The following is an 18,627-nucleotide window of genomic DNA, read 5'->3' as shown; positions in this document are numbered from 1 at the left end:
CAAAAGTTTTTAAAACTAAAATTAGCCCTTTCCGAAGGTAAAATGCAAATTTTACCCATGAACAATCCACTAAGGAGCAGGAGCAAACTTCTTACATATCAATGAGAACAGTCCGAGTCCGAACGACGTGAGAGAAGTTTTACATGGCATAGTAGCTCACAAATGTTGCCAGCATTAGGATGGTCTTGCCAGGATTCAAACCCAGGCGTTCAGCGTCATATGCGGACATGCCAACCTCTGCGCTACGGTGGCCTCCTTTCCGAAGGTATAGATACTAAATCTACCCATTTCCGAAAGTATGGGTACTAAAATTACACTTTTCCGGAGGCATGGGTACTAATATTCACTTTTTGCCAAGAATTAACTTTACCTACATTTGCATTTGCAACTATACCCCCTCCTATGGTGGGGGGTATAAAAATAGTATTTCCATTTTTGTAATATAAAATGAATACTCGAATTAACAACCACCTTGTGAAACTTGTGTATCAATCCCTGTTTTGATTTCATCATTCCCTATTTCAATCAAAATGGTCAAATTTTCCAGCATGCAGAATATAAATAAAAATCGAATATTGAAGGCAAGAAGATACAGGAATGCGATTAAAAGATGGTTAGTAAAAATGGTGGTAATGGGCTACCCCTTGAAATACAAATAAACTAATGCTAAGTAACTCAGGAAGCAATAAATGGCAATAAAATCTCAAGAAATTTTCCAAATAAAGTTAACAAAAAACAATAACAACAACAATGAAACAAAATGTGTGCTTGTGTGTGTGTGTGTGCGTGAGAAGTGTGTTAATATTAATTTTGGGCCGGATTTTCAAATCAAATTTCAAATTGAAATAGAAACGACTGACTGACTGACTCTCTATATCTATGTATGCAATAGTTGTAGTAGTAGTAGTAGTCCATTAGCATGGAAGTATCAGTGAAAAAACTAAATCGTCATTCAACACTTACCGCCTTCATAATGCTCTTGTCCCAGGCCACACATGATTCCAGCACATACAGGGCCATGGCCAATTGAGCAGTGGTATGGGATCGTGAGACAGCATCACGCCATGACACCAAACCTTTGGGAATATTCTCCACCTTTTCATCTTTATCACTATCACAATTGCTCGAAGGTGAATCACCGCCTGAATTATTTTCATTATGCGTCTGCGAATTATTTTCGGTATTGTTGGCGGCGGCCAAAGCCATGGCACGCTCATTGAATGCCGAGGGATTGAAGGCCTGTTGTTGCTGTTGGGCAGCGGCCTGTTGCTGTTGCATTTGCTGATAGTAGGCGGCAGCATTGGCGGAATTTTGCGTTTGAGTATTTTGCTGATTTTGTGCGATGGCAGCTAAGTGAGCATCACCCGTATGGGCTCCTAGCGGTGGTTTGAGATAACGTCTTTCAATATTTGCCTCCAGATCGATAATGCGTTCCCTAATCATAGGAATTATGCTGACAAAATCTTCTTCCGTTATGTCCGCATCACTTTCCAGATTGAGCTCAGACTCAATGCGAGGTGGCAATGCCCAGTTTTTCAATTGCATAGAGGCTGAGGCAATTTTATCTTCCAAAGCCTCCAGCTGCTCCAACAAGGCCATTTCAACACGCTTGGCTATTTTAGGTGTCCAATCGTTGGGCTTATCTGGCATTACAAAAGGCTGATCCGACTCTTTTGCCTCACCAAAGGCATAGGGTAGACCCAAAGGTATTTCTTGACTTAAGAAACGTGTTAGATTTTCCTTCAGTTCCTTTTCTCGCAGGCCTGATGAGTTGAGTGAGTTAATGACCTGTTGCAAAAGCTCCATGGTGTCGATCTTCCACCAGTTGTAACGAAGGTTGTGCGGCACAAAACTATTGTTTACCTTCTTGGGAAACCCCTCCTTTTTAATTAGCTCCAATTTTTGTGACTCTTCGAGGCTCATTTGCAGAGGCGTGGGAACGTCGTATTGTATGAAATTGCTAATGTTGGTCAAGGACATGTTGTGCATATTTTGCAAAGACGTTTGCAATGCTTCGTCGAGTTTTATTTCCAATTTCGGTTTTATATCATAGCAATCGGTGGCATCTCCTCCCCCACCACTGTCGATGGCTTCGTCCTTAGCAAAATGAAAAAATTTTGAATCCGATTCATTTTTTACCAAGGATTTCTTGTCTAGATGTTCTTCGCCCACCTCCTCGTCATCGCAATCCATGTTATCGGTGGTTTCACCTTCAGTTTTCATGCTGCTGCTGCTCATTTGATGATGACGAGGAGTCTCCAAGGAGTTTTTTGAATTTTGTTGTAACTTTTCTTCGAATTCTTTCAATTTTTTATCAATCTCATCCTGGTCCAGGCCGGACAGGGAAACAATGCATTCTGTGGTGAGTTTACTCAGATCGGCCTTACAGTCGTCCATGGTCACCGTAAAGTATTGGACATTGTTTGGCAGATCCCACGGATGGCCCTGTATCTGATAGCTAGAACTGCACGTTATATTGGAGTAGAGTTTTTGGAATTCTTTCAGATTGGTGGCATTCTGAGGTTCGGTTGTTGTCAATGGCACTTCACGATTAACAATAGAAAACCATTTATCCTGGGGCTCTGGTGGCTGCATTAACGGCTTGCACTCCGCGGGTCCCGAAGAGGAGACAATTATGCAGTCATCTTCTTTCTTGTCATCGATGACCTTCATGGGATCGACCTTTATGGTTGGGGAAGAATTGATTATGCTGGTGGGTGTGGTGGCAGCTAGGCCAGTAGGGGCGTTGGTGTTATTTATCATATTTGTAATTTCTGATTTATCACAGTTTGTCGTTAAAGAAATCTGAGAAGGATTGAGAGTTCCGCCAACGCCTCCTGCTCCCAGCTTAACGTCACTTTCGAAATCTTCCTTCTTGGGAGGATTGGAATTATTGGCTGTAGGTGAAGTGCAGGTGACATTTGCTGCGGAGCTGCTCGATATCGGTGGTGGTGGTGGTGGCAGAAGACCGGCAGCATCCGGTTTCTCCACTTTAGCTGTACCATTGTTATCGATTTGAATAGCTTGGGGTTTTATGGCCACATCGTAATCATCATCATCATCATCGCGCAAATCCACAATTTCTGGTTCGACGCGATTCGTTTCGATGACATCATCATCCGAATCATCGGCGTTGGTTTCTGCATTTCCCGAAGTAGTGTTTACCATATTGGCACATTCCGTCGCAGAAGATGTGACATTTGATGCCGTAACCTCATCATTCGTCATTTCCACATCATTGTTGATCTCGCACGGAGCCTCATTATCTTCGCTAGCCTTCGGAAGTTCAGATTCTTCAGCTGGAACTTCTTGATCTGGCGGCTGATTTAATCTGCGCTCCTCATCCTCTTGCTCCAAGATCTGATTGTATTGGAATATATCATTTTGTGCCGATTCTAGAGCCTCTATGAATATACCACCAGCCTTGGGTAAGCGCCAATAACGTCTCCAAAATCTATCTTGGCCAAAACAAGTGGCACGCAGTTGATTGGTGGACTTCTCCAGAACCTCTTTGCAATTCAAATTGGCCCTTATGATTTTATCCAATTTCTTTTGCAGTTCGTCTGCGGACAGGCGATTATCTTCATCCTCCTCCACATTGGTTATTTCAGATTCCATATCACTCATGTCTTCGTCCATGCCACCATCAGTGCAGGCATCATCATTAAGACCACCAACACTGCGGCCACCGCCTACTTTGGAGCCACCATTGTGATAAGATGTAGCCGAAAGATCATCCAGCTTTGGCATCTTTGTGGGCGTAATGTCTGAGGTGAGGGCCATCAATTTGGCATCATCCAAAGCAGCGCCAGGCAGGTTTGTTAAATCTTTATCCAATAGTTGTTTTTGTGCGGACTCACCACCATCAACTTCCATACTTTCATCTTTGTTGTTGGCATTATTGTTTTGCTCTCCGCCAGCAGCCTCTGTGGAGGTTTGCTCCAATGTGGAATTGGGATTATTGGGATTCTCATGATCCACTGTTGTTGCTTCCTTATTACCATCGGCATTCTCCTTTTCCATGCGCTCAGCATCCAGTTTCTGTTGGGCGGCCATAGCCTGCATGGCAGCTTCCCTTTCGGCTTGTAACTTCTCATAGGCCTCTATGCGGGATTTGCGCATGTGCAAGGCCTTGTACTTACGCACCTTCATGTCAGTCATATATTTTTCTTTGCGCATTTGATTGCACGTATCTAGGCTACTTTCGATTTGCTTCAAGACAGCCTTGTTCATGAGCAAATCATTGCACAAATGGGCCAAAATTTGGGCTTTCTTGGTGGGATTTAAAGCCACAAATGGACGATCTTTTAGAGCCATTGAAAGCTTCCATGTTTCATTCTCGTGCAGCAGCTTATAATATTCGGCATTTTTGCCAGTGTGTACAACAGACTCGGAATCGATTTGATGATGATCGGGTACGCGACGTTCCCGCTCACGATCCATGACGACGCCAAACATTTGGCGAATTTCTCCGGTGGCTGTGGCATACAAATAGATGCGCAATATTTCGGCTACATTGGAATTGGTTATATCGGCATTGCGTAGCGATTGTCCCAACAGGGTGGTGTGTCGCCCGGGATTTGGTATGCCCGGATCTTCTATGGCACACACCAGCAGATGCGTCATCACAGACAAGAGTTCTTCTTCGGCATCGGCATTGCTATCGCTGACAAGGGCATCATGGAGATTCTGTAGTGTGGGTAGAGATTCCATATCTGATAGTGGACAAAAAAAAATACAGGAAGGTTAAAGGTCTACTTAAATGTGTTTTTTTATCAAAAGCTTTGCTTACCAAATCCTAAAGTTTCACCGAAATTGTGCAAGAATTCAAAGACCATTAACAAATCAGCCATAGCCTGACCGGGTAAACGATTACCGGCTATACGCTCCAATTCCGGTATGGGATTTGGTTGTATCAGTTCAGAATCTTCTTGAGGTTTCCTGTAAATGAAAACAGTATGTGAATAAATTGTCTTGCCGCCAGTTCTTGGATGCTTATGCCAATCAAAACTCCTTTCTTATGAGAATGTCTGCGAACAGCACCTCACCTTATTTGTGCTAAAATTTCGGCATCTCTCTTGCGAGCGGCCAAACGTTTCTCACGCATAATCAAACGATCCAAGACCATTTGATGTTTCTTCTTTTCGCGCTCTTCAAATTTGCGACGCACCTCCAACTGGCGTATCAGATTCATATGTTGACGTCTACGCTCCCTTTCCATTTCGGCAGCCAAAAGCAATTCCTTTTGACGATTCAGTTCCTGTGAATAGGGGAGAGCAAATAAAAGTATTTATTAATAAAAAAAGCAAGATGGAAGATGGTAGCTTTTGCTTCGTAAGGAAGGTCTGTCTATTATGTTGGGAAAAAACTACGTTTTTATAGATTTTTACTACTCTATTCTAAAGAACAAATATTTATATATTGATGTTGTTATCTACAAAGTGTCAATTTGTAGTTGAGGTGTTAAGAGGTTTGGATAGACAATTTGGTTTGGTATACCTGTTCTTTAGCTAAAATAGCTTCTTGACGTTTCTTTTCCTTTTCCTAAACAAAAAAATTATTCAATATTAAATATTTTGAATTGTTTTTTGTAAACATTCAATAAGCAAGTAAAAGTAGAAGGCAAAACCAAAGGAATACACAGAGAAAAATCAAGAAGAAAAATAGGAAAAAAATTAAGAAACACTAAATAACAAAATTAATAATGTCCAAAAGTTTTGCTATAGGAAAATTCGTTCAACTTTTTGAGTTTAAGGCAAGAAATTTGGAATTCAAGACAGTTTTATCCAAATAGAAATTGTACAGAATAAAAACAGGGCCCTAATTCTCCGTTTTCGAGCGAGTTTTTATTCGAAGAGTAATTCCGTTCCGTAAATACTAATTGGATGACTAATGTAATTTGTCAAAAATTTATCGATTTCGGAGAAGAAAAAATCGATCAGCCGAGCGTATTTTGCCATCTCAAAGGTAAACAAAACAAATTATGTTTTTTTTTAAGGAGTCATTACTGGCAACAAAATGATTAAAAACACGTTTTAGACAATATACCATTGTTTTTTTTTTTTTTGATATGTTATTGTTTTTACACATTAAATTGTTGTTTTATGTGAAAAATATTAGTTAGTATATGTGGCATACGTTGCCTCTCCCTGCACGGGATAGCTGTGAGCACCACACAGGCTGGAACATTGAGGTCCGATCCATGTGGTGTTCATTGCTGTCACGGGAAGCTTAGCTGCGAGATACCGGGCGCGTCCACATGTTGTGGATAATGGAATACTCCATACGGAGTAGATGCAACAGTAGTCGCGGACAATTAGCGGTATCGAGCGGAGGGTCTCAGTGTGAGGCCGGGCGGCAGTGGCTCTTGCACAAATACTGAGTGCCTATGGTGGCTCGATGTGACAAGGTTATTGGCGCCTTTAAATAACCAATGGCCACACTGTTTCCGCGGCGATTGATCCTTTGGACCGGAACGAGCTTGCTCATCTACAGGAGCTTGACAAGGATCGCCATTTCCGAATGAAACTGTGGCTACAAAAACAACATACGTTGTCTCTATCACAGCAAACGGTTAGTTTATCTGTTATCGATAACTATCCGGGAAATTTTATTCTGAACATCTGGCTCAAGGCGTATTTTTAAGGTGGCCGCATCGGTAAATTGCTACAACAAAGCATCTTTTTTAGAAACTTGATATGTCAAAATGTGTAAAAAGGGCAAAGAAAACTCGATTCGCCGTAACTTTTAAAATTTTCAGCAAATTTGCTTCGACCAAACAGAGCAAGAAGAAAGAAGTTTATAAATTTTTTGTGTCAAGCCAGAAAAAACAAATTTAAAAATTTTCAAAATTCCTAACAGCTCTAGAGGCTTTACTCACAAAACCACAAAGATCACAAGTTTAAGCAGTTTTCTCTCTTTTATTGTAGCGGTAAAATAGCTGTCAAGTGAATGCCTTTAACCTTCCATGGTAGACCAGGGTAGTGCTGGTTCAATTCCAATTGGGCTGGGACTGATTTCAACTTAATCGACGTATGTCTCGATTATAACCTGGGACCACACATCAAATGTGTCAAATGCATGATTATCTGGTGAACATTGAGATTCCTCCTGATTTGAGTTCGTACAATGTTGCAAAGGGCTTTAAAATGAATATTGTGACTAGAGCTCAATCAGGTAACTTGGTGTGTTTAGGGGACCTCTTCTAGATGAGGTGGAACTATCGCTCGCACTACTAAAATTGGTCCTGACAAACCATTGCAATGTCAAGACTTTAACGCCGCGCTGCACACATGGCGGACTTGCGCATTATAGACGGTAAAGTACCTATTGTGACACTGCTTGAAATTGCGGGGGTAGGTGCAGGGTAATGGCAAAACGGAGATCTTTTTTATGTCTAAATTTTTTTCAGGCAAATGGTCCCTTCGCCTTTCTTGACTACAATAGGAGCTTGAAATAGTTGACTGGAGGGAACTTCTCCAGACCGCCAGGCCCCGATTATTGTCATGCATGTTGGTTTATCTTCTTCCTTCTTATGTCTGGCATTGTACGCCGTAAATTTTGTCTGTATTCTTCAGCGCTTTTTGAATCTTTTTCGGCGGCGACACATTGATCCTAAGTTCCCTGAGTGAAGCTTATAGCGATTGAGGTTGTAAGACGCCTTTCATTATGTAACCTAAGCTTACAATAACAATAACAGCAGCATAAACAGAAGTCAATGTACAAAATATTTATTTCAAAGTTTCTATTTTCTCGATCATAATAAATCGATTGTAGATCTGAGAAAAGCAGTAAGCCACATTAAAAATAAGTATACACGATAGACATTGAGTGAATGGCATGCTCACACCTTATACCAGCAATCGTTGTTGACGCTTACAACTCACAACGACCAAAACATAAAATACTCCTTTAAATTCGTTGAGGTATAGCATAAAATGATTGCCAATCATATTTTGCATTTTAAGCAATACGCAGCCCTCATGCGTTTGACCGTTTGACATTGACCGCAACTAAATAGAAGATACACACACAGCTAGCTTTCAATGTTTTGAGAGTTCAAATTAATTTACGTGCTTTGTAAAGGCCACCGTAGCGCAGAGGTTAGCATGTTCGCCTATGACGACTGGGTTGGAATCCTGGCGAAACCATCAGAAACAATTTTCAGCGGTGGTTTTCCTCTCCTAATGCTGGCAATATTTGTGAGAAACTATGCCATGTAAAAATTTCTCCCCAAGAGGCGTCGCCCTACGGCACGCCGTTCGGACTCGGCTATAAAAAGGAGATGTGTGGGGGTTTAGAACGAGGGAATCGGAACGAAAGCTGCGGGGTGAGGAAGAAACAAATGGTGCTTTGTACCGATGTCTGTAGTCGTTGTGGACTGTGGGGGTCGGTCGTTGATATCAACTCCGACAGCAAGAGGAGCTTCAATGGTAGAGAAGGGATTTGAGGAAGGAGGTCTTTGCCAAACATAACATCTCATAGAAAGAGAGGTTATGGGCAATGATAAAAAAAAAAACAAAGAAAGAGTGTGGGAGTTAGATTTCAAGTATAGTTTTATTGGATAAACCTTATGTGCTCACCGTTGTATAGCTATTGCCAAGAAATATCTTAACTCTAGATTGTTAATTCACAATAGTGCACAATGGTCTTAAAACTATTGAGTGAGTTAGTCAACATAGTATCCCAAAATTCAAGTATTAAAATATGTTATGTATGTCTAAACACGTAAGTTTATAGAAGCTGTCTTATCATTGAGTTTAAAACTTGAATCGGACTGAACTCATTGATATGCGAGAAGTTTAGCCCTGTGCCTTAGTGAAATCTTCTTGTAAAAATTTGCAATTTTGATTTGTAATGGCTTGGGTAAAGAAAAAAATGAAAGTAAGTTTGTCACTTTTGAACAGACGAAGACAGACAGCACGCACGTCACTGATAAAAGCTAGTCTCATCCAAAAAAAAAAATAAAAAAACATGGGAGTATATCTGTGCTGATCAACAACACTTAATGACTTATTCCTCTGCTTGTTTTAGCTTCATATGGCATTCATCTGAGTGGTCCGTCATCCATTGAACGGTTACTTAAACGTTCGGGCATCTCTCACTCTAATGTATGAGTGCGAGTGTTTCTAGCTAACTTTGTTTTTAGGTGGCGTGCGTAACAGACAATTGCTTTGGGCAAGGTGCCTATTGAGTGTCACATTTTTGGGTCTCATGCAGTTCTATGTTACGAATGCGTAAATTAGACACCAAACTTTTTCACATTCGAAGGTTTCAAACCAAAAACATTAGATTTTGCAACAAGATTTAATCAGTGTCTTTAGTCTGATACCAAGGATGACAATATTAACTGGGACTGACTATGGACTCTATAACAACAAATCGGACGTATACCATCTCTTGGAATATCTTAAGTGAGGCCTGAATGTTGTTGTTGTAGCAGTTTGTTATGTTCTATCTTTCGTCTTCTTTATTCTGTTAAGTTTTCAGATCCAGGAATTCTGCAACTAAAATGGGGTGTGTCCAGAGGTATCTAGGTCTGAGTCGAGTAGGTCTAGCTGGGCAGTTAAACAAGTGTCGTGTGGCCCCTGGTCACAATCAGAACATACATCTTGCACGTCGGCATCAATCCTTGCTCTGTAGGAGCAAAAGTTTTGTGAGTGAGGCCGTTATCTTCAAATGTCTTGAAGCGAAATAAGCGGCAAGATCGGTGAGGTAGTAGTTCAACCTAACGCATATATCATTAGAAGGTCAGCTGAAAACTACCGCAGGTTTCGGATCGTGTAATGCTCCATACGGAGTAGCTGCAAATGCAGCCGCGGTCAATCAGATATATTGAGTGGAAAGTCTCAGTAAAAGGCCGGGGGGCATTCTTGCTTACATACGGCGTACCTATGGTGATTGATATGGCAAGGTGCGTTATTTGGCTCCTTTAAATATCCAATTGGCATTACGTTCCCGCGACAAACGGTCCGGTGGAACGGAATGAGGTTTGCTCACATATAAGATTTAAACGGGGATCCCTAACTCCACAAGAAATTACGTATGTGGCTACGTAGTGTCCCGAAACCAATATTTTATAATTCTTGAAGCTGTCTGGAGGATGTGGAATAGAGGAAAGGTAGAGAGCAAATTCCACAAACGACTGGCGACCACACAGACCATTTGTGATCTAACGTCTTAGATGGAAGGACTTTAAGGCGCGATGGTATCAAAAAACGTGGCATGAATGACCGCATTGGTGTACAACCTACTACTACAACAATAAAGACAAAACCTCTTTATCCTCACGGCCTTAACTTTAGTGGCCGCAGCACATTAAATCATAAGGATGCCACTTGATTTAATGAGCGGATAGTGGAATGCTCCATACGGAGTAGCTGCAATTGCAGTCGTGGACAATCAGCGGTATCGAGCGGAGAGTTTCAGTGAGAGGCCGGGCGGCACCGGCTCTTGCGTAGATACTGAGTGCCTATTTACCTTTGAACCGGAACGAGCCTGCTCACCTATAGCAGCTAGACGAGGATCGCCACTTCCACATAAATGTGACTTTTGAAATTTTCAGCCCCAACAATAACAGGCATATCGTCAGCATTAATTGTGCACAGTCACATTTGACTGAAATACTTCGTTGGATATTGCAAATGGGCAAATGGGCCCGATAGCCGAGTTGGTAGCGTGCTTGGATTACCAGTGCAGGGGTCGTGGATTCCATTCCTGCCAGACTTAAAATTGTCTAAGTGAGTCTGTTATTATTGTAGCCACATTTGTATGTGGAGGTAGCGATCGTCCTCAAGCTCTTATGGGTCAGCAAACTCGTTCCCGTTCATAGGACCAATCGCGCCCGGACTCTCACTGAGACTCTCCATTGAATGTCTGCAACTGTAGTTGCAGCTACCTACTCTGTATGGAACATTCCACTATACGCAACTTGTGGACGCTAAACACCACACCACGTCGGAGCTCAAAGTTCCAGTTCAAATTAATTTCGTGGTGAAATCAATGGAACGTTAGGTTAGGTTCGGTTCAAGTGGCAGTCTACCATCAGACTCACTTAAGACGTTTTCGTCCATTGCGATACCACAGGAACAGCAAAAGAAAAACGCCTTCTAGTTCCTACCATTGAACCATCCAGCGTAACAACTTGCGAATGTTCACATCCTCTAAACTAGACAGGTTCTCAAAGAAATGAGAACCTAAAGTTGGACTCTTTCTGACTGCTAGTGCGGAGCACACACAGAAGTTGTTCTATTGTCTATTTTCTTCGATGTCCTCACAGCTTCTGCAAAAGTCGTTGCTGGCAACCTTCAGTCTGTCAGCATGTTTTCCGATAAGACAGTGACTTGTCATGACGGACGCAATGACTGAGACTTCTGTTCTAGCCAGTGACAGCAAAGCGGTAGACTTCTTTAAGTCTAGATTAGGCCAAATAGTTTTGAAATGCTCACAGCCGCCTCTTAGTGACCATCTATCATTCATTGTCCGTTGGGTCTGGTCCTGAAAACTTAGCTTACATGTCGCTAGAGGCATACCCACAGATTCCAGTTTCCCTGGAATGTGTAAGGTAGTTCCTAGTCACGCAAGCTTGTCAATGGAAACTACTGTATTGAACAAAAACTAAATAAATGAAACTTTTAGAACAAAAAGATTCCTACGAAAACAAAGAAATAGAAAAACTGGCCAAAGTTATAACGTTTTAAAATAAATATAGGACTCAAATAGACTTAAATGAAAGAAATTATACCTTTTTTAGGTATTAAATCAAAAGCTTTAGAGAAAAATCATAAAAATTATCAGCATTACCAACCTGTTGCTTCTTGAGTATCTCTTCCTGTTTTAAACGTTCCAATTCTTCCTGTTTTTTCTTGCGAGCCTATAGAAAAACAAAGAACACACATTGACACAGGAAATTTTAAAAACTTTCTTTTATTCCTACCTCAATGGCCTGTTGATTCTTTAATTCACGCTCACGTTTTTGCTGCTCCAGCTTTTCGTTTTTCTCTTGGCGTGCCTTCTCCTTACTACGTGCCATTTCCTCCTTTTGCGCCTTTTTGGCATCCCTAAGGGCCTGCTGTTGCTTGGCAATCTGTATACGTTCTTCGACATTCAATGTCTGACGTGTGAATATTTTTAAATCTTCCAAACGTTTGGCCACATCCTCATCCGTCATGCGTATGTATTCACCATCATTGGCATATGGCGGTGGGGCTGGCTGCAAGAATGTACCCACAATGGCTCTGGCCGAGAAGCTAAAGTTTTCACGCAGTAACTTCGAGGGATTCTTGTCCAAGTGCTAAACAAAAGGAAAATGAAAATGAAAACGGAAAAGGGTTTACATTAATTTATTTCTCAACTCCTACGCCTTGGCAACATATAAACACACTCGATGTTTATGATGCCTCATCATATTTGGGGAATGGTACTCGTATTACTAAAATTTTTGATCTACAAACAACTCACAGCGAATACTTGTCCTATGGACTTTATGGGCACATTACTGCCCGGGGCATAATACGTGACTTCGCCTTTGATTTGTCCTGCCTTGGTTAGGCCTCGTATGACGGTTTCTCGTTTCCAGCCCAAATCAAGGGGTATTCTCAGTTCGGTAACATTAAGGAGATTTGGTTCTTCAGTCTCTGATTCGGAAAGGCCCGATTCGGCGGCAACACTTTCCGAATCGGTGGACACTTCCATTTGGGCATTGGCTTCACTTAAGGCCTGACGGATTTTTTCCTAAAAAACATTACACAACAACAAATTAAATTGAATTCTCTTAATGCCGCACAATTCCAATATGACGACTTACAATATCAGCTCCTTGCTGCAGTAATTGCTGGGTAGCCAACATGGGCTTAATACCCACTGCCCTTGATTGGGCCAACAAAGAGGCTACTGTATTCTTTTTGGGCTTTGAGACACCTCTGCCTAGATTTCTGGGTCTTCCCTCTTTAAAGGAGGAACTTTGCTGTGATGATCTGTCATTGGCTGCATTATTGGAGGATGAATTGCTGCTGCCATTACCTCCCATACTGGAGCTATTGCCAGCTGCACCAGAACCTCCGCTACTTCCACCAGCACTACCATTACCTCCCAGGGCCGCAGTTATCGAACTTAAGCTCTGCAAGCTAGAGGCACCAGAATTTCCAGATCCTCCGCCACTGACGGAGCTGCTGTTACCTCCAGACAAATCGTTGCTGGAAGAGGAGGACTTGTCGGGCTTCATAGACAAATTCAAAGGAGCATCAAAGTCATCAATAGTTATGGTAGTTCCCGTAACATTTCCTCCAGCACCATGCGTAGAGTTTGAAACTGCAGAAGCGGCTGGTTTTAGACTGAGGTTTACACCCGAATTAAGATCAGTGCCTCCGGTCAAATCGTGTACATCCTTGTTTTTATTCGATAGATTATAGGCCCCATTTGAGGTAATAGTAGGTGGTAATTTAATCACCTCCACACGATCTGTTGAAGAATCACGGCTGGTGCGACCACTGCTGGGACCTGTTAAATCCAAGTGAGGGGTATTTTGCGATGAACCTCCGGACGTGGAGGAGCCCGGGGTTGCAGTGTTAACGCTCGCCCCTAATGAACCGCTCAAGGCGGCCATTTGTGAGGCGGTCAGATTGCCGGGTAAACCGGTGGAGGAGGAACTACCTAAGGCACCACCAACCCCACTACCCCCCACACCACCAGCGCCAGCCGCAGCACTTTGCTGTTGATGTTGTTGCTGGGCGGCATTGGCCGCAGCGGCAATGGCAGCATACTCCATTTCGAGTCTCGCCCTTTTCGCTGGGCTAAGACCTGGAAATGCAAGCAAAGAGGAAAGAGCATTTGTTGTTGAATCTAAGTCAAGTTTTTGTTGTTGTAGTTGGTTTTGTTCATCTGATATGGTCTTTTTACGACCACGTGAAGTAGTACCGGGTATTTTGGGGCCCACGATGGATGAGGTGTACTTGATGATTTCCGTATCGGGTGGCAAGCGAACTCCCAGCAATGAGGGGTGGTCACTAAAAGGTAAAGAACAAACAGAAAGGATTCAAAATAGTGAGATGAAATAAAAGCAAATAAAATTCAATAAATACTGTCAAACTACTGAATAATTCTAATTTCGATTAGTGATAAAAAAAACTTTGCTAGATCGTCAAAACAATTAATCGCAGCTTATAATTGATTATTATCGATAACCAAACATCATTTACTTTTACTAGCCAACTTGCAATATTCTAATTTATTTATTTGAAGCTAGCTTAGGTTCCTTATGCTGAGTTTACATGGCACATCTGATGTATGGTCATTGCAATAGTATTGGTGAAAACAAAGGTGTATTCGTCACATGTGCACATAACCATCGTTTATGGCTAAAAAATCAAAACCATTTGATTTTTCCATGAATGAGGTCTATCGATTACCGTTTACAAAGATATGTGTAATGATTAATTGACAGATATTGAAAAACACGTTCTGTGACAAATAAGGTTAAGAAATGAAAAATTAAAAAAGATCAAAGAAAAGAAAAAATCGATGTACCGTTTTAGGCAAAAGCTGTAATCAACATGTACACACGATAAGTACGATCATGATGTGCCATGTAAACTCTGCATTAGGTGTGACAAAATATCGACTTGTATTAAAAATAGAAAATTACAAATCAACTATAAATAATCGATTACACAGCAATCATCGATTAGATATACCATTCACTAATATCTCTCCAATTTTCAAGGCAAAGACGTATGTTGGGTTGATGTTCTCCGGACTTAACCCCACACCCCTCTTCCTTTCTATTATTGTTTCCTTTAGGAATTGTTTCCTTCCAGAAACTTTGAACTTAACTAACATAGCCATGTGTGAACTACTTACCCTAATCCTCCAGATGGTATAAAATCTTTAGAAGATTTATTATTGCCTCCAGTTGTTGAGGAGGCTGAGCCACCTCCCCCAGAATTATTGCCTGATGTAGCAGCCGCAGCTGCAGCAGCTGCCGCTGAATTACTGGCAGCAAAGGCATTCATCGCTGCCTGCATACTTTGCTGCGGTGTCATACATAATGCACCAAATTGCGATAGGGAATTCAAAGCGTTCAATGAAGCGTTATTCTTGTCGGCGGCATTCTTGTCACGCGAGGATGATGAGGAAGAAGAATTGGAGCCACCACCACCAGCGCCACCTCCACCACTGCCACCGCCCCCCATTGAGCCATGCGGTGAGATTAGATTCGCTGATGATGATGATGAAACATTAGTGGGTAATGAAGAATTTATGCCACCAGTTAAGTGATGATGGGAAGTAGAAGAAGAAGAAGAGGATGAAGTGTTACCTGACGATGATGAGTTATTATTTGATTGTTTGGATGAGGATTTCTTTGAAGAACTTGGTGCACCAGAGGCCGCTGCTGCAGCTGCAGCCTGTTGCATGGCCAATAATTCTTTATGCAATTGTACCGGATCATATGCCGATCCCGGTGGTGGAGGCAATTGAACCTGTATAGGGTTCGACGATGATGATGACGATTTGCCAAAGTTTGAGGAATTGTTCTGCAAAAAAAAAGAAAACACAACGAATGGTAAGGGATGAGTCTAAGGAGAAGTAAAAAGGAAGCTAGAAAAGGATGCTTAATTTCATTTAAAGATCCAAGTGAGGAAGTGGCAGTAAAAGTTTAGTAACTTGTTTTTAATAGCCAACTTTGATCTTTAATGAAAATTGGGTATTTTCCGGGGACATGTTATGGCATATATTCTTTGAAGCCAAACCCATTTCCCCAGACATTCATTCGTACATAGGCGATTTTAAAGAAGAAACCTACCTTATAGGCATTACTAGAACTACCACTATTGTTACTACCACTACCGGCAGAGCTACCTAGACCAGATGATGGCGTTATGGTTGTACCAGCACCCACCAGACCATGCATACTTGACAAAGCTGCCGCTGGATTTGCAGCTACTGCCGCTGCGGCCGCCGCTGCTGCTGCATTTAAGCTATTGGCCAATGATTGTTGTTGCTGCTGTTGCTGTTGCAACTGTTGTTGTTGCTGCTGCTGTCGTTGCTTCTCTTTGCGAGATTTACTGCTTGATTTGCTGCCCGATGAATTGCTATTGCCACCTGCTGAACCAGAATTTCCACTGGAATTGGCATTTTGACCTCCACTACCGCCAGCACCACCCACACCACCACTACCACCACCGGCACCAGCAGCTCCAGCCAAACCCAAAGCGGCTGGATTGAAAGCTGCTGCAAGATCGGCATGGGGAAAATGTGTAAGACCGGAGGCTTGCAAACGATTGAAATAATCTTGGGCAGCTAATTGTGTGACAGCCCACCAATCTACATAGAAAATAAAGTAAAATAAAAAAGAAAATTAATAAAAAAGCGATATTAATATAAAAAGAGCATGTAGAAATAAGTGAAAAACATTTACAAAATATTTTAAATAGTGTAAAAACAAAATTAAAAAATTCAGACTTCTCGGGGCTCAGGAAGTCAAATCGGAGAATTGTGGAAATTGCAAACGCATAGCGTCATTCCTTCAAAAAAATCAATTTGTATTAAAAAAAGAAAACAATTTTAATAGATATAATATTTTGTAAAAAATTGTCTACAGAAATAAAATTGTCCATGCAACCGGATATTGTCCGGCTGCAGACGGGACAATACAAGTAAAAACCCGTTAAGAGCGAACTTGTCATGACTATTAGAAGTCATAAAAAATACCACGTATACAATTTCAACCAAACAATATCGCCCCCAAAAATCTCAAAAAGTCAAATCGGGCGATCGGTTTATATGAAAGCTATATCATTTTATAAATCTGTTTGGACCATACAGGGCGCGGCTGTTGGAAGCCATAGCAAAACATTAAGTCCATAATATCAGCCAAATCGGGTGATAATTGCGCTTCTTGAGGCTTAGAAAGTTAAATCTGAATTTCGGTTTATGTGGCAGTTATATCAGGTTATGAACAAATTTGGAAAATACTTGACAGAGTTATTGGAAGTAAAACCAAAACGCCTCATGCAAAATTTTAGCTAAATAGGATAAAAAATTGCGCTCTCTAAATGGTCAGGAAGTCAAGATCCAAGATCGGGTTTATATGGCAGCTATATAAGGTTATGAACAAATTTGCACCAATCTTGGCACAGTTATTGGAAGTAAAACCAAAACGTCACGTGCCAAATTTCAGACAAATCGGATAAGAATTGTGCCCACTAGAGCCTCAAAAAGTATAGTCGGGACATCTGTTTATATTAGAGCTATATCAGGCTGTGAACCGATTTAGACCATACTTAGGACAGTTGTTAGATGCCATAAAAAAACATCTCATACAAAATTTCAGCCAAATCGGATACAAATTGAGTCTCAAGGCTCATGAAGTCAAGTTCCGAGATCGGTTTATATGGCAGATGTATCGATTTGAAACTTTAACAAAACACTTCATGAAAAATGTCAATAATTGCACACCCTAGAGACTCAAGAAAGTAAGATCCGTGATCGGTTTATATGGCGCTATACCAGGTTATGAATCGATTTGAACCATATCAGAGAACTGCATGAGACCCAAAATTTGGCACTCAATAACCACTTTGGACACAGCAATTGTCTGTATCACATGCCACATAAAAACAAAGTTAGCTAGAAACACACGCACATATACAATAGAGTGATAGATGCACGAACGTAATTTAATTTCAGCTCTTATAACTTTGAAAGGTAGCTGAGTGTGTGTGTCTTCTATTCAGTTGCGTTCAATGTAGACCATCATGCATATGGTTTAAAATGCAAAATTTGATTGTCACAATAGCTCAACAAATTTAAAAGAGCATTTTATGTTTTGGTCGTTGAGAGTCGTAAGCATCAACAACGATTGCTGGTATAAGGTGTGAGCGTGCCATTCGCTTCATGTCTTTCGTGTGCACTCATTTTTAATGTGGCTTGCTGCTGTTCACTGAACCACACTTGGCACAGTTCACAATCCCAACCGACCTACACTAATAGGAAATATTTGTCCAAAATTTCAAGCGCCTAGCTTTATTTCCTCGATAGTTATTGTCCTTTCTACAGACGGACGGACATGGCAAAATCGACTTCGACATAGCAAGACAATCAAGAATATATGTAGATCAGGGCGGGTCCATTTAAATCGTATAGCAAAAACGTAAGGTACATACAATTCTAAGAAGTTTTTCCGAAGGAACCATGTATCTAAAATAAAATCCTAATCCGACTTAAAATTTTTATACCCATCACCTAAGGATGGGGGTATATTCATTTTGTCATTCCGTTTGCAACACATCGAAATAGCTATTTCCAACCCTGTAAAGTATATATATTCTTGATCGTTGTAAAAATATACGACGATCTGGACATGTCGGTCCGTCTGTTTGTTGAAATCACGCTAGTCTTTAAAAATGGAGATATTAAGCTGAAACTTTGCAGATTCTTTTTGTCCACAGGCAGGTTAAGTTCCAAGATGGGCTATATAGGACTATATCTTCATATAGCCCCCATATAGAGCGATCTCTCTCTATTTAAAGTCTTAGGCCCATAAAAACCACATTTATTATCCGATTTTGCCGAAATTTGGGACAGTGAGATGTGTTAAGCACTTCGACAATCTTCTTTAATTTGGACCAA

General features: G+C 41.2%; 1 protein-coding gene across 7 annotated transcripts in view; it reads right to left on the bottom strand.

Annotated features, from left to right (window-relative positions):
- The window catches only part of LOC106091376 (bromodomain adjacent to zinc finger domain protein 2B), a 51,315-nt gene that overhangs the window by 12,149 nt on the left and 20,539 nt on the right, over positions 1–18,627 (bottom strand). For 4 of the 7 annotated variants that reach the window (XM_059368824.1, XM_059368825.1, XM_059368823.1 and 1 more), the window contains exons 4-13: positions 15,800–16,320; positions 14,857–15,530; positions 12,806–14,003; positions 12,460–12,732; positions 11,936–12,292; positions 11,807–11,872; positions 5,500–5,544; positions 5,049–5,260; positions 4,793–4,941; positions 964–4,715 (exon numbers count right to left, since the gene is read on the bottom strand). In XM_059368824.1, the coding sequence (XP_059224807.1) occupies positions 964–4,715; positions 4,793–4,941; positions 5,049–5,260; positions 5,500–5,544; positions 11,807–11,872; positions 11,936–12,292; positions 12,460–12,732; positions 12,806–14,003; positions 14,857–15,530; positions 15,800–16,320 (7,247 nt within the window). The remainder of the gene's footprint in view (positions 1–963; positions 4,716–4,792; positions 4,942–5,048; positions 5,261–5,499; positions 5,545–11,806; positions 11,873–11,935; positions 12,293–12,459; positions 12,733–12,805; positions 14,004–14,856; positions 15,531–15,799; positions 16,321–18,627) is intronic. The other 3 variants (XM_059368822.1, XM_059368821.1, XM_059368820.1) reach the window with 3 other exon arrangements.

Source organism: Stomoxys calcitrans, chromosome 5, assembly GCF_963082655.1.
Source record: "Stomoxys calcitrans chromosome 5, idStoCalc2.1, whole genome shotgun sequence".
Lineage (NCBI taxonomy): Eukaryota > Metazoa > Arthropoda > Insecta > Diptera > Muscidae > Stomoxys > Stomoxys calcitrans.
The sequence above is the reverse complement of the archived record's forward strand: the minus strand, read 5'-3'. Positions and strand labels throughout refer to the sequence as shown.